This window comes from Hydra vulgaris, chromosome 06 (genome assembly GCF_038396675.1).
Source record: "Hydra vulgaris chromosome 06, alternate assembly HydraT2T_AEP".
NCBI classification, from domain to species: Eukaryota; Metazoa; Cnidaria; class Hydrozoa; order Anthoathecata; family Hydridae; genus Hydra; species Hydra vulgaris.
In genome coordinates, this window is record NC_088925.1 from 17,160,227 (window position 1) to 17,177,657 (window position 17,431).

At 27.5% G+C, this 17,431-nt stretch overlaps 1 protein-coding gene across 1 annotated transcript; it reads left to right on the top strand.

Annotated features, from left to right (window-relative positions):
* The first annotated feature begins 131 nt into the window (after positions 1-131).
* Positions 132-15,864, top strand: LOC100210498 (nucleolar protein 58). The gene is made up of 14 exons (XM_065799396.1): positions 132-273; positions 396-472; positions 554-606; positions 7,326-7,450; positions 8,030-8,117; positions 8,250-8,498; positions 11,595-11,867; positions 13,217-13,289; positions 13,382-13,472; positions 14,212-14,346; positions 14,420-14,478; positions 14,706-14,794; positions 15,514-15,569; positions 15,652-15,864. Exons 1-14 carry the CDS (start codon positions 229-231, stop codon positions 15,718-15,720), a joined length of 1,482 nt encoding a protein of 493 aa, XP_065655468.1. The 5' UTR covers positions 132-228; the 3' UTR covers positions 15,721-15,864.
* The last annotated feature ends 1,567 nt before the right edge of the window (positions 15,865-17,431 follow it).

The window sequence follows — 17,431 nt, forward strand, 5'->3', positions numbered from 1 at the left end:
ATATATATATATATATATATATATATATATATATATATACATATATACACAGTATTATATATATTATATAAACAGTGTATATATATATATATATATATATATATATATATATATATATATATATATATTTGAGATTTTGTATTTAATTTATTAATAAAAAATTAAGGTATTAAATATAACACATTTAATAATAAGGGAATAATATAGGATTTTTGTTTAAAATTGAAAATGTTGGTACTGTTTGAAACACCTGCTGGCTATGCAATTTTTAAGGTAAAATTTATTATTCAGACTACATTTATTTGTGCTTTTTTAACACCATCAGGCAATAGATAAAAGATAGCATTCCAGTGTTACTTCACAATAGTGTAAAATTTCAAACTATTTTTTTTTAGTTGCTTAATGAGAAGAAGTTATCACAAGTAGATGATCTCTTTAAAGATTTTGAAACACCTGAACTAGCAAGTAAAATGTATGTTCAAAAATTAATTTATAATAATAATGGGTGCTCAAAGTTTCAAAATGATTGCAATTCTTATCTTTTTTTTCAAAGTGTCAAATTGAAGCACTTTAAGAAATTTGAAGATACAACAGAAGCATTGTCAGGTAATTTGCTTGAAATATAATTAAATTGTTATTTTATACAATAATGTAGTTAAAATAATTTAGTTTCTTTGTGTGTACATATACTATCTATGTTTACATACTATATTTTGTGTGATTTGTGTTCAATTACTACATTGATAAAAATTTCTTTTTTGTACTTATTTTTAGTTAACAATTGGCACCTTTTTTTGCATGACTTTTTTCTTATACAAAACTGTAATATGAGATAAATATATATCTCCAAATATAATAATTTATTATATTGACCATATTTATTATATTGACCTTTTATAGATTTATATGACGTCATTTATTAGAGATAGTTACCGAATTCTTTAATTTTCAGTTGGAAAATATTTATAGAGTTTTTACTTAACAAATTTACAGACAGCTTTTTATTACTTACAGCAATAATAATGTTTTATGGCAATAATTCTAGACAGATAACGAATAAAATTGTCAATTTGTTGAAGCGCATGTTTGAAAACATAATTTATTTAATTTTTCCCAATTTATGTTGTAACTACAAAGTTAGTTTTTCTGGGTGTACATTTATTATTTTGTTTTACTTAGTAAGTGACCAGAGCCCCAGCCCCAGTCTACCCGGCTAAAAATTAGACTTTTTTCAATTACTATTTATTAAATACTGACATATATTTACATATTTTCAAACTCTAATTTACTTCCAACAAGATTGCAAACAACCATTATTATATTATGAGCTACTTTAAAATTGAGAATAAGTAAAAATACTAGGAGATAGTTAACTGAAGGCTTAAAAAGTTGTAGGTTGTATATAAAAGAAAAACATGAAGATGGCTAAGAGTTATACGTTTTTTTGATGTGCAAGGAAAAAAACTGGGTTAATAAAAGTTTTAATAGCATGAAAGGACAGATAGACTAAAATGATGCAACTTGTTGAATAAGAAGCCAAGCAAGAACTAGTTTTGGTTTATCGTAATAGAGATGCTTGTTTGAGCATTGACCACGATTGCATTGATAGAAAAAAGACTCTTAGACTTTGTCTGAGAGTAAGAGAGTTGTTATTTGTCAATATAGGAATGCCAACAATATTGCAATATTTTTTTGCAAAATCGATTGCTTATTCTAAGCAATCAAAAAGTGAAGACTTTTTGTCAAGACAAGAATATAAAGTTGAGTCGTCAGCAATTATATACACACTTAGATGTAAAATTTTCATAAATATTGTTATTGTAGATATGAAACAATACAGGAACAAAGATAGAACCTTGTGGTACCCTTAAAGTTACTTGAAACAAAGAACAGTAAAGGAATTCAAGAATAAAAGAGGAGATTAAGTTTAACTGCCTAACGGTAAACAATTACTACATCTGTCCAACAACATCTATGGGGTAGTTCAAGATCATCTGTACACTTTTGTCCAAGGTCATCTGTGTTTTTCTTTTATTCTAATAATATCTGTCCAATATTATCTGAAAATTCATGACCCCAAACAACATCTTTAGAAAGATGTAACTACAGTTGGTAATTTTTCACCAACTCCAATAACATCTGGAAGAATTTTCTCCTGATGATATCTGAAAAAATTTCTATATGTAACTTCATCTGGTTAAAATAATGCATTATTAGTTCATATTTTTAATCAGATGTGGTTAAACCTAAAAAAATTACTATATGTAATAACATCTGTTTAAAATAATCATTATTAGTTAATTCATTTTTAAAAATAACTTCATCATAAAATCTACAGATGTAGTTGCACAGATGTTATTACACTTTGATAATTTAAAAGATGTAACTACATCTATGAAATCCAAAGATGTAGTTGCACAGATGTTATTACACTTTGATTTAAAAGATGTAATTACATCTGTAATATTCATTTAATTTTTGCACAGATATTATTAGACATCAATGAATTATCACTTTAGATTGTTTTCTGACCAATGTCATCTTTAAATGATGAAGAGCAGCTGTTTATATAAATTGCTTGTACATTTTCACTATACTCATAACCCTGAAAAATTAAATAAATTGTTTATATTTTTAATCTGTATTTAAACTAAAATTGTGTACAACTAAGAGTTTTAAACTTACTTGCTCAATATGTGGCAATAAAAGAGATAAGGATTCATTCTTGTGCATGCAATCGATTTGTTCTATTTGATTGAATGTTTCATCTGGCTTTAAATTAAGTAATATATATATATATATATATATATATATATATATATATATATATATATATATATATATATATATATATATATATATATATATATACACATACATATGTTTAAGTATGTGATGTAGTTGTTCAAGCTTTCTACTTAAGTAGTTACCTTATCTTCTTTATTTGCTTTCATTGTGCTTTGTTTTTGTTGTTTTATTTTAATTCTTTTGGATTCTTTCCTTTCTGCACCACCAATATGGAAAGTTCCAAAACTGCCAATTTTATTCCTCTGATAGTGGATGAACTGAAGCTCTAAAATCGGTATTTTTTCATCTCTCTTACATTTACACTTTATATGAATTTTTTCCATACATTCTGAATCACATTTGTACTCTGTACAAAGAATTAGTTTACATTTGCAAAATAAGATGTCCAAAAGATTGTCTAACTTTAAACTAAATCTTTCTTTTCAGCTTTTTTACCACGACCAATACTAAAATCAACAGCTGATTTCCATAAACACTTAAGTTTTTTGAAAATTGTTTTTCATGAATAATAACAGGATATGTAAAAAGTGCATTTGCTGTCAACCATTGGCCAAGTAAAGCGGGTAACATATCAGTAACTAGATGATCTACAGTATAGTTCCTATCATTTTTATCATTAATTTCTCTTAAAGATATACCATATCTTAGCATATCTCTAGCTGTTGGAAGCTCAGATGTATAAAGTTCTTTTCCACTTCCTACAAGATTGCTCATTTTAATAGATAATGCATTCCTTGTTCTTTTTGACATTTTTATGTCAAAATGTTTCCCGAGCTTTCCTTTTGGTCCGTATTTATGATGTATAATTTTCATTTAAATACTTTTCAAAATTAATTTTCAAAGAAAAAAATGAAAACTTGCGAATTATTGGTAATAACCAAAATAAGTAAATTAAGAATCAAAATTTACTAAGCAAGCAATAAAATGATTTCATTTTTGAAAATATCACTTTTCTTAAAAAATGGTGAAGTTATATTTTTTCACTACTCTTTTTTCGAAATTATAAAAAGTTCATTTTACCTTAAAAATCGACACCCTAATGTACATGTACATTATTGGACTAAATAACACAAGTGCATTAAAATTGAATACTGTGGAACTGTCATGGCAGACCATTCTAAGTGGCGGATCCAGCATTTTTTAACAACCCCCTCAAATTGAAGGGGGCTTGAACTTTATATGGTCATAATTTTTAAACGCTAAGAGATAATACTATGAAACTTAAAAATTACCGATGAATATAAGTCTAGTTAAGAATAATATAAAAAATATTTCATCAACTTGTTGCTCTCACGTCTGGGGCAGGTGTAGCAAAAAATATGGGGCTTTTTTGTTCTCAGCCTACAATCACCGCAATTTTTTGCAAACCCTCATTATTTGATATAAGTATAAACATAAAAATGTTTGGAGTTAGCTCTATGTCTGAAAGTTAGCTATCTCAAAAATTAAAAAATGCTGGATCCGCCACTGGTTCTACTATTGAAAAGTTGTTAGTATATTTTCTTAGGTTAGTAGAGAAAGATAAGCTTATAATAAAGTTTATTTTCCATATCAGTATGGATGTTCCTATAATGGATCTCCTTATCAGTATGGAGGTCCTGTTAAGTTTGAGAGACTTTAACTGTCACCAGAGGAAAGGTGACAGTAGGACATGCAGATCATACTGTTGGTTTAGAGTAGGAGCTAGTATTTTAAATTTCAACATTATTTTGTTTGCAATTAGTGTTAAATTTTTCTCGAAACATTTTTTTCTTGATTTTAACAAGCGTTTACAACCCTTTTAATATTAAAAAAAATCTCTCTTGATCCTTCAAAAAGAGAAGTAATTAGTTCCTAGAGTCTTAGCTTACTATAGAAGTATGTAAATCATTGGAAGTGGTCTTAGAAAAAGTTTTCCCATGATAATCTGATAATGTGATAATCAATTCCCATGATAATCTGATAATGTGATAATCAACATAACAAATAAAGAGTTTACCAAAATAGAGTAGTATTGTAAATGTTCTAAAAATTTGGGAGATATCAAACCTTTTGATATCTCCCAAATTTCTGAGATTAGTACACTAATTAATTTCTTTAAGTTTTTGAATGAAAGTGATTCACCTAAATTTCCTAATACTACATACTACATAGAACTTAAGGCTTTGAAGTTTGTAAAAGAAATTCTAATGAGCTTTGGATCCATACTTGACATTTCCTTAATTTAATATAATTTATGCGATCAGTTAAGTTAGCTCACTTGTGTTACAAAGCTGATATGGAAGCAAAATGTAAATTGCAAAAGGAAGGATAAAGTTAAATGTAATTTTACATAGGGTACCTTGTTTAGTAATTTACAAATTTTTGTTTGCAGACATTTTATCATTAATAAGTTAAAGAGTTTATACAGTAATTTTAGTAGACAATATTTTTGTTATAAATAAATCTTTATTTTACATACAGTGAACTCCTGATATCTTGAACTTCCAAGGGATCGAGAAAATAATATTTATCAGGTCATCCTATAACATGAACTTTTGTTGAAAATCTTCACCACTGAGAGGCATATAGTCATACAAAACTTGCAGTGCTTCCTGAGTAACAGTAACTTTTAAGCGAACTGGATTGATAGCATTATCATTATAACCTTCCTCATCATCAGGATCATGTTTATTTGCTGCATTTTTTACTTCTTCTATCAACAGTTCATCTGTTAGTAAAGGTAGTGTTCTCATTAAGTTTTCATCTGCAGAAATGACATTTCAGCTGTTGTACCCGGAGTGTAAAATTCAAGTTTTTCTATCTGATTTTGAAGCTCTTTAAATGGTTTTTCATCTTCATCCAAATGGGCAGATTGCTGAGTTTCTAAAATTCTTGATTTTGCAAAATAGTTAACGATGATGGAAGTTTTCACTTTTTCCATGCAAGATCAAGCATTTTAATTGCATCTAAAATTGAAAAGTAGGAAGATCTTTTATCAATAGCTATAACCAGTCTTTGTAATGCCAAAGATCTGTAATAAACTTTCAAAGAGCATATAATGCCCTGATCCATTGGTTGAAGTTTAGATATGGTGTTCGGTGATGAAAAAAATGAGCTCAATAGATTTTAGATTATCAATCGTTGAGTGTGCTGGGCAGTTATCTATTATAAATGGTAATTTCTTTTTTCTTTTGTAAACATTGTATCCATTTCCCATATCCACTCTTCAAACAGTATGCTATCCATCCAGCTTTTATTTTGATTTCTGTATCTGCAAGGTAAGTGCTTAACTCCTTTGAAGCAGTGAGGTGATTTTGATATACCTATTACAAACATGTGAATTTTATCACCTACTGCATTTGCTGCGGCCATCTCAGTAAGATTAATTTTACTGTGTTTTCTCCTTATACAAGCCTCAGATTAAAGATTTAGTGACTTATTAGGTTGCATAGGAAAAAATAATCCATCTGCGTTATAAATCTCATCAAGGGTATACCTGGATAAATTTGTAGAGAGTTTTGTTTTCTTCCATGAGGTGTTCATATCAGTTGTACAAGTTACTCTCCACATAGTTGTACAAGTTACCCTCTCCACAGTTGTACAAGTTACCCTCTCCACATGTCTTGAAATAAATATATCTGTTTTTCCAACGATCAAGCTAACCATCGGACTCTTGAAATCGTTTGATATTATTCTTTTCTGCAAGTTCTCTTGCTTTTGTTTTTAGAATTGATGCTGATACTGCTAATTTACTCTTTACATTTAAAAGCAATTTAAAAACAAGATTATCTAAATTTGAAAATGTTTCTTTTTTAACTTCATGCGTTTTGACTTGTTCCCTTGCTTCTTCATAGATTCAAAAAAAATTTCTTTTTTTTAATCTATTTTCTTTGATTGATTTTGTGTTCATTTTTCTTTTTACAGCGACTGTAGCCATTGTAAAATGTAAACAAAATACACAACTTTTATTATAATATTCTAACGCACGTTAGCATAACTTATACTATAAACTAATTTAATATTAAAACTTTTGGTGAGAAACTTGGCTGCGTTTGAGGGCTAAAAGTTCAATTTAAAAAAATTATACCTTTTACTAAGGTTTAGCTTTCATTTTTCCTCTAAAGTTCAAGTTATTGGAAGAATATTAACCACAGGAACAGATAAAATGGTTTAACTTAGCGAATGTTTAAGCTAATAAGGTTTTGAATTATTATTTAGTGATTTTTTATGAGAAAGTGTTAGTGACGGTTTAAGGAGAACTTGAAAGTACTTCAAGTTACTGCAAGATCGACTTATCCGGGGTTCGAGATATTAGAAGTTCACTGTATTAGTAATGTTTAAGTTGTGTTTTGTTAATTATTTTTTTAGAGTACATACCTCTGTTTAACAAAAATGTTGTTAAACAGATATTTATCTTTTGTTGAACTTTCATATATCTATGTTATAATAAAAACGTTTTATATCTTAACAAAAGCATACTATTTTTAAAAAAGATCTTTTTATACACTTGTATTTTGTTATAGATATAGACAATATAATAAGAGTTTTTCATCTAGCTGTCACTGCATCGATTGAAGGCAAGATGTCTAAATCATTAAAAAAGATAATGAAAAAAGTTGCATCTAAAGAAATGCATGAAGAGCTTGCTGTTGCTGATGCAAAAATAGGAAATTTAATCAAGGTTGAAAAATATATTGTATATTAAAAATAATATATAATATTATAAATTATAGTAATAGTTTATACTAATTATATGCACGCAAACACACATATGTATACATACACACATGCACACACGCACATATGCAAATATGTAGTCGAGACAGTAAAGGCTGAGACCAAGACAAACCCCAAGATTTTATGACTGAAGACCTAAAACTTTAATACCAATACCAAGACATCAAAACTCAACCCAATTCATTATTAATTACCAACACCAGAACTCCAAGCTTCAAGACAGAGACAGTTAAATATGAGTCTTTAGACCAAGAGTTGAGTTTTGAGACCTACATCTCTGCATCTCTCTCTTTTATTATGATTAGTTTTTAATGTTTTAAATATTATTTTTATTAAATACTTTTAAATTTTAATGTGATATTTGTTAACATAAAAAAATATGTTGCTTTCCAAGCTGGGAAAGAAATAAAATTGATTTCGCTAAAAAGAAAATAAGTTTTAGTTCTAGCTACATTGACTAGTCTACAATCATCAGATACATCAGATGCATTTAACTTTATCTTTTCTTTTTTTTCTATTTTAGGATAAATTTGACATAAACTGTGTTTGTTCTACTGCTGTTAATGAACTAATGAGAGGGATTAGGACTCAAATGAATGGCCTAATCACAGGTATACTTATGTCTTTTTTTTTTATAAGAAAGTATATATTTCTTCTTGTTAATTTTAATAATTTTTTAAATAATTTTTTAAATAAATAGACTTTAACAGTAATCAACTTTAACATATTATATTATTGATCAGGCATAACTGACAAAGAATTTACTGCTATGTCACTTGGGTTGGCGCACAGTTTATCTCGCTATAAGTTAAAGTTTAGTCCTGATAAAGTTGATACCATGATTGTCCAAGCTATATCCTTACTTGATGATTTGGATAAAGAACTTAACAACTATATCATGAGATGTAGAGAATGGTACGGATGGCATTTTCCGGAGCTTGGAAAAATTGTCACAGATAATTTAGCTTACGCCAAAACAGTTAAAGCTATTGGTAAACTGCACTTTTTGTTTTTAGTTTTAAAATTATTTTGTCAGTATATGTATTATTTATATAATTTTATTTTTTTAATATTTGTAGTATTTTAAAAAACTTTTAATTAAGCTGTTTATTACCATTTTGTTGGATTATTAAATTATGGCATAACTTTTAGAATTCATGGGAGGGGGCATGGCAAACAACACATGGGTACATTTTGCAGTAGCTTTGCAAAGTGAAATAAGAAAGTAATTTTAAAAAGTCATTTGAATTGATTTTTTTAAACATTAAAATGTCAATGAAATACAGAAAAACTAACTACGTCGTTACTCTAACCTGACAAGCGCTTAAGTAACAGCCTTAATAAAACATACTAGTATGCAATGTGTTAATAACTATCGTCATCAATTTGCCATAAAAATTTTACTTTTATTTACATAAAAGAATTTATTTAAAGATTTCAGCTAAAGCAATAAAAACAAATTAATAGCTCAATGATTAGATACAATGTTCTCTGAGCAGTAAGGTAATCAAAAGTTCAAGTCCTCTGCTAGGATAATAAAATTTTGTTTTTTAATCTTAGCCATTTAAAAAAAAAAAATAACAAATACAAACTTTCTCAGGAGACAAGTGCCATATTGTGCCTATTAAGGTTGCACGCCTTAAATGACCATGCATACAATTTTTTTTTGACTATTTGGCCACAATTTTTGCATATAATAATAATTTGCATGTTTTAAAAATTGTGTTGAAAAACTAAACTAATTTAAAATGAAAATTAAAAATAAACAAACCATAAAAGAGAAATGAACTTAACAAATATTAAAATAAAAGATAAGCAAGAGATAATATAAAAGCATAAAATATATATGTTTTTTTAATTTAGAAGCATCTCAATTAATAGTTCAAACTTAAGCTTGGATTAAATAACTTTGAAACTTCGATTTTTTCTAAACTCTTTTTAATAAAACAGTTTTAAAATTAAAATAAAAGCATATATTATGCGGTAGGGTGTAGTGGTAAGCACTCGCTTCATAAGCAAGAGGTTCCAAGTTCGATCCCTACCACGTCCCTGGTAGTACTGCGCTCAACTTGTTTCTCCGCGCAGCGGCCTTGTTTGTCAAGGTTCGTGTTTCGGAGTCATAGAGTTGAGAGAGGTTTATAACCACTATTAAGTAGCCTCCTCATTTGTAGTGGTCTTCTCGGCCTTGAGGAGGTGATAAACAAAAAAAAATTAATTTTATGCTTTTATTTTTTCTGGTTTATTTTTTATTCATTTTATCATTCGTTAAGATTTTCATTTTTTTAGTTTAATTTTCTTTCTTTTTTTTTTAATTTTTTAGTTTTTATTTGCGTTTTTAGTTTATAGTTAATTTCTTTTTAATTTTAGTTAACATTTGTTTATTCAATACTTTTCTTTAATGTAAAACATCAAGGAACCGTGGCCAAATTGTCAAAAAAATAATATATGCTTGGTTATATAAGGCATACGACCGCATGCGTCAAAGCAAAACAGTTTAAGCCAAAAAACAGGAACTTAATTTTAAAAGTTTGAAAGCAAACTCAAATTACCTACTGTCAGTAGTACTGACGTTTACACTTACAGATGTTTGTACATAGCATTATATAAATGGACTTTTTACATTTGAATATTACATATTGCTTTATGCATTTGTATGTGATTTTTAAATGTAATTTTTATACATGTGGTTTTTTTTTAATAAAATGTTGTAGTTTTTAAATATTTCTTTTATAAATTTTTATGTACTGTTTTCTATGTACTGCTGCTATGAAATATAGTTGCACTTATTTAGAGAGTCTGCTTAAAAGTGTTGAATCATTACAATGGGTATAAAAATGTTAGAAAATTAGGAAAAATCAGAGAATTCAAATATCTGCCAAAATTAGGGAGTCATCAGGGAAATTAGGCTAAATTTAGTAAAAATCATGGTGAAATCAGGGAAGATGGCTCTTCATCAAACTTACATAACTAAAGTAAGTTGTATATCGTACATGTAATATAATATCTTAATCGGTAGATTAAGATATTATATTACATGAGAGAGTTTTTTGAACTTCTTTTGATACTTTTGATTTTAATTTCTATATTTTTGCAATTAAAGAGGATTTTTTTAAGAGTCTGTCTAATTTTTCTAAAGTTAAGTTTTGATTTGATTTAAATTAAATCAAGGAAAACAATTGTGTTAGAGTGGATTTCTCAGATTTTTCCCTGACCCACTAGTCAGGGAAAAATCTTTTTCCCTGACTAGTGGGTCGAAAATGTTTTTTCAATCATGCTGTTTTTTAAATATGAAATAAAATAGTTAACAGAAATAATTTTTAAAAAAACCAAGAAACAAAGAAAAATGATTTTTTAAAAGTTTGTGGAAGTTATATTATACACGATCCTTCCATACAGGACCTGCTAACTTAACATACTAACATTTACACTTACAAACGTTTGTGCATAGCGCAATACATATGGATTTCTTACATTGAATGTGCATTTCGATTAAATGACATTAATATCAATTTACTTAAGTTACATATTTACATAATATTTTTACTCTTAGTATAAAAAAGCTGAAAGAATTTTTCTCAACATTAACTTGCCTTTAATGGCTACCAAGAGTTCCGTGTCAAATATGCATGAGTTGGCACTACTACTATTAAGTTTAGCATTATTTATTACAAAGAGATATTAATTTGTTTACAATTTCTGAGTTTATTTCACTAACAGTGTCTGAGGTCAGCAAAAAATTGCCGATCTCAGACACTGTTAGGTTAACATTATATATATATATATATATATATATATATATATATATATATATATATATATATATATATATATGTATATATGTATATATGTATATATATATATATATATATATATATATATATATATATATATATATATATATGTATATATGTATATATATATATATATATATATATATATATATATATAGATATATATAAAGAGAGAGATTTTTTAAACTTTTAAGGTTTCGTAAAATGTGATTTTTTTTAAAATAAATTTTTGTAACCTGCACTTTTTGTGGATAAAACAATCATTATTTTAATACCATATTTGTATAAAAATGTTAGGATTTAAAGTAAAGACTGCAAGTACAGACCTTTCAAGTATTCTTCCTGAAGATGTAGAAGATGAAGTAAAAGCTGCTGCTGAAATATCCATGGGTACTGATATATCAGATGAAGATATTGAAAATATAAAATTTTTGTGTGATCAAATCATACAGATTGCTGAGTATCGAATGTCATTATATGATTATTTAAAAAATCGTATGCAAGCAATTGCTCCTAATCTTACTATAATGGTAGGTGAGCTGGTTGGTGCAAGACTTATAGCTCATGCTGGTTAGTTGCACATTTTGTTGATAGTTTTTTTTTATATAATTTTTTAGTTGTTTTGTATTTGTAATGTTTCTTTGTGTATATGTTAGATTAAACATTGCCGTTAACAACTTTTTCAAACTGGGGAAGGGGGCTGTATCAATATGTCTACATCTTATGCATGGCATGTTTTTGAAAGTTTCGTATATTTACCAATAAGTGTCAAATATCCTGTATTTGTAGTATTATATTCCACAATCCAACCAACATTAGATAGACTGAAAAAGAAAAGATTTTCAATTACCAAAATGTAAAATCTAGGCTGACAAACCTTGATGTGACCAAATCAAAAGGATTTAAAGCTAGCAAATCCCAACTTGTCTATGGCCATGTTAAATAGTTATAAATGACCTGGAAGTTAACTTCAGAGTTAACTTCCAGGTCATTTATAACTATTCCAGATTCTATTTAAATGAGACTTAATTATATACATCGAGTAACAGTTTATAAACAAGCAGTTTCTATAAGACTTGTAATCAATCAACAAAAACCATGCAGTTCTCTTGAGTCTCTTTATAGTTGCATTTTTTTGATGTTACACAAACTCCATTAAAAAAGAAGCAATTTATTGTGACCTTGCAGTATGACCTTTAATACAACAGTGCCGTATAACAATGTTAAATCAGCATTAAATCTTTTTTTTTTCTTTTTTACAGAAGTACAGTTTTACAAGTACATCAGTCGTAATTAATTAAATTAAATCTATTTTTTAATTTTTTTTTATACATACTTTGATGTTTATTATGCTTTCAAAGTATGTTCATTATGTTTTCAAAGTATTTTCAAATTCTTGAAATCCGTAACCTACTTGCTTTTTCTGTTACTCATACTACATATCTACTACTTCATTTTTGTTGCAATAATAGACTAGTGGTAAAACTTTTGACAATTAAAGGTTTAAGGTTCAAATCCACACAAGGTCTCTGTAAGTATTGTGCTCAGCCTGTTTCTTCAGGCAGTAACAAGGTTTGTGTTTCGAAGTTTAAAGTGAAATATATATGAAGAAATATATATGAAAAGATTATTCACCATCATTGTGATGAGTCTCAGGAAGGTGAATTTTATAATAATGTAGAAGAAGTCTGAAAAAAGCTTTATGTAAAAAAAAAAAGAAGGAAATTAGTGGACTTCGTAGTGACATTAGTTAAAGTGAAAAAGTTTGTTTTTACACTGTTTTCAAATGTTAATCAGTTAAATATATTATTTATTATATTATAAGTTACTTAATACGTTATTGTTACAAATTAATGTTATTTATATATTGTTATTATATATTTAAATTATAATGTCGTTTTTTCATTTTAAATTTTTAGGTTCGCTTCTAAATTTAGCAAAACAACCTGCATCAACAGTTCAAATATTAGGTGCAGAAAAAGCACTATTTAGGTTAGTATTTTAAACTATTTTTGAATTTTTATAGTTATCTGAAGTTATACCTTTTAAAGTACTTACTTTTTTTACCCTTTTTATTTATAAAGAGCATTGAAAACGAAGCATGACACACCAAAATATGGTCTTATTTACCATGCAACATTAGTTGGTCAGTCTAATGTTAAGCTGAAGGGAAAGGTAACAAAAAATTTGTAAATCAAAATTGATTGTTTAAATTTACAAAATAAACTATTGTCAATATTTAAAAATCTAAGCCTATTCTTTATTTAACATTTTGTATTTTAGTAATTATTTGCTAACTACAATTTTATTTTAATTTTTTTAATTTTCGATTTCAAAACAATTAGATTAATTAAAATTGTATAATTTTAATGACAATTCCTCAAAGTATTATTAGTGATGTTTTGAAAAAAGCAGGTAGGAAAAAGTTTTGTTTCATTTTGGCCCTTCACTGTTTAATTGTTCCCTAATTAGTTAATATCAATCTGAGATCCAGGTTTGATATTTTTTATATCATATAGATAAAAAGTTTTATATTAGATGATCTACCTTATCTAAGTATATAGTTTGAACTTTCATCAAAAAAAAAATTATATATATAAAAGCCTGATTACATTTTTAATATTTGTAGATTATTTAACTTTTATTTACAATATATTTTTCTTGAACAAGAAAATTATTTTCTTAAAAATAATATTTAATAAAAAATATATATATATTTGTATAATTATTTTACTGACTTTTTATTATTAATTACAATTTATACACGATTTAGATATTTCAACAATATTATTGTTCAAATATCTAAATCGTGTATAAATTAATCTTTGAATTAATTTTTTCAAATGATCAGTAAATAGTTTAAAATTAATGTTTATACTTATAAAATAAGATACTATTAAATGTGTATTTATAGATTTCCCGTATGTTAGCATCGAAAACTGCCTTGGCTATAAGATACGATGCACTTGGAGAAGATATTAACTCTGATATGGGTATTGAGAATAGAGCTAAGCTTGAATCTAGATTGAAATTTTTGGAAGATGGTGGAGTAAGTGTAAATAAATTTACATTACTTTGGTTATTATATTTAGAAAAGTTTTTAAAATATTTGTTTTTAATAGATGACTCGAATTAGTGGAAGTGCAAAAGGAGTAAAGCATAAAAAAGTTGAAGTCATAAGGTATCTTGAGAAGCTAGCATCATTGATGTTTTCTTCTTGTATGCAATTTTATTGCTTTTATTCTGAGATGCTAGCTAGATTTTGAGATAAAATCCATTCCTTTTATAAAATCCATTCCTTTTATAAAATCCGTTCCTTTTATCAAATGTATGTATTTTATCTTAGCACATTGAAATATCAAAAATACTTTTATTTTTATTACCATCTATTTATGTGTTTATTTTTAGTGAACCAATTCCTGTCTATGATAATAACAATGACTCTACACTTAAGCGTAAAATTAAGACAGAAGTTAAAGTTGAAGAAATAGAAGAAGGTACTACTTAAACTGTTTAATGTTTCTTCATATGTTTGTGTGTGTGTTAGTGATGTAAATTTTCCTGTAAAGTTTGATTCAAAATTTACCGGTAAATTTTAAATCGGAGAGGGTAAATTTTCCATGGAAAAAATTTCTTTAGTTAAGAAAAATAAAAATAAGTGAAAAAATGTTTCAAAATTTACCAAGCGGTAAATTTTACCTTCGCAACACTAGTGTGTTGTATATGTATATGTAAATATTGAACAAGTATTTGTCAACAATTCCTTTCCAAAATTATATACTTTTATATATTCTTGGGCAATTTTTGTATGAAGTAAATCGCTGACAATTAATAGGCAACCAAATAACAAGAATTTTTATCTAAAGATTTTTTACTGCACTCATTAAATAGAATTTGTTTTAAAAAGTTTTTAAGAGTATCTATTGATCTTCGAAAATTAGTTGGCTCTTCCGCACAAAAAAAAGTTTTGCGCCTGGGTTGCGACCTATGCATAGCACATATGGAAAAAATCAGGAACATAACATCAGAGTCATAAGACCGAAATTTATTACTTGTCACTACATATTATGCATAGTTGCAAGACAAAAATGGCATTAAATGTAATAAAAATATTAAATAATATTAAATATGGCAACCAAAAGGTTGTCACTATCCGGATGATATTAAATACAATGAAAGGGTGTAGACCTGAATTTTAAAATCTATTTTTATTTAGAAACTCCAAAAAAGAAAAAGAAAAAGAAGGATAAAAAAGTAGTGTCAGAAAATGAGGTTATTTTTTCTGTTTTGTTTTATAATTTCAAATTGCAGTTGGTTTATTAGTAGTAGTAAACTATTTTATCTTGGTTTTTAGGAAATTGTGGAAGAAGTAAAAGTCGAAAAGAAAAAAAAGAAAAAAAAATCCAAGGTTGAGTCAGATTAAAAAATTAAGTCACAACTAACTTTTATATTAATTGCTTGAAGCTGGTTAGTTGGTTGAAACTATTCTGGTTTGCCCGAAAAACTAATGGATTTTTTATTATTGTACGATGTACCAAACTGAAAATAATTTTGATATTTTGTTTAAGTTGGTCTCTTTTCAACCTGTAATAAGAAATATCGATTATTTGCCTACATTAAACTTGATATGTATTAACTTGATACGACCATGCTTATTTTTTAGAGTTTAGCGCTAATTGTATATGAGTACTAATAATTCAAAGCGTTTTAATCGAATGCTTATATGGCTTAAATTAAATAATCGAATGCTTATAAATATGGCTTAAATTTTGTGCTTATTTTACCAAACTATTCAAACTTTACATTAATTAAAATTCTAAATCTTTTGTTTTAATTTTTTTTAGTGTCTGCGAACATTTTAAGATTTTTTAACTTTTTAAAATTTTATTAAAAACGATTTTAAAACTACTTTAAAACCATTGAACTTTCAGATTTAATGTTGTTCTTTTGCAGCATCGTTAAATTTTGTTTTCGTGCGAAGTAACTATTTTCACGTTTTTCGATTGTCACTCACGTGTTTAGTTTATGATGGTTTATGACCTTTAAACCTAAAGCCAAAACCGTTACCGTTAAAAACGCTACGCCCCTGTTTTGCATTTTGGTGTATTGATTTATATACATTAATAACTATTTTATTCTCGAGATTTATTTCGTCGTATCACATTTCACTATAGTCATAGTATAGGCTTTTTGGTGTAAAATATATGTGCATATATTACAAGATATGTTTTTAGATATTTAGATAGGATAGAGGAACAGGAGAAGCCCAAGCAAATACCTGTGTTGAAGTAAAAGTAACAGTCGCAATACAAATTACATATGAAATACAAAGCATTTAACCTGTGTTCACAGGTTAAATGCTTTGTATTTCATATGTAATTTGTATTGCGACTGTTTTTGACCCCCCTTCTTTACGCTCTATGTGGGGGGGGGGGGTCAAATTGCGTGACGTAATTTATGAACGACTTCATTCAACAGCTTACGTGGCTTCATAATGGCGCATGTGTTAGAATTAAATAAGCTCTGAGAGCTGAAATGCATGTCTTGTCATCGCGTTATGGAAGTTGTTCTTTCAAATGATTTCACGTCTCTGGTGAAATTTGGACCAACTGAAGGTCCATCAACTGCACTATTCAAGCGATTTCAGAAACAACGATCATCAATGAAACTAGGTGCTTATTGTACAGCAACCAATGAACTGTTCTGAATCCAATATTGAAGAGCAGTGGTTAGCGCGCTTGCCTCAGACGCTAGAGATCCGTGGTTCAACGCCACTCTTGGGCACCTTAAATTAAAAAGAAAATGCGACAGGAAATGCTTGTCTATTTACCAGCTGCTCTTGTAACACAGCAGCCAAGGGATGATTATGAGGAATTTTTACGTTAATCTTTCTGGTTTCTTGGTGGATACAAAGGCAGCGTGAAATTTCGAACTCCCGGTTTAACACATCACGCCCAATGGTTAAAAAACCTATTTACACGCTTTGAAAATCTTTCTTTTTAAGCATTAACTCAAGTTACTCGTGAATATCTCAGGCTTAGCACTGTTTTTCAGTCTTATTTATGTCAAACAGTGGAATGAAGCATCACTAAGAATCGAAGCCCCTCTCAATGACATCGAATTTATGGCAAATC

What these genes read in the sequence shown, in the direction of transcription:
- LOC100210498 (XM_065799396.1), top strand. Translation starts at nt 229, where the DNA reads ATGTTGGTACTGTTTGAAACACCTGCTGGCTATGCAATTTTTAAG. An exon ending in CAAAACAGTTAAAGCTATTG is followed by an intron (nt 8,499 to 11,594) that starts GTAAACTGCACT and finishes TAAAAATGTTAG; the next exon opens with GATTTAAAGTAAAGACTGCA. An exon ending in ATGTTAAGCTGAAGGGAAAG is followed by an intron (nt 13,473 to 14,211) that starts GTAACAAAAAAT and finishes GTGTATTTATAG; the next exon opens with ATTTCCCGTATGTTAGCATC.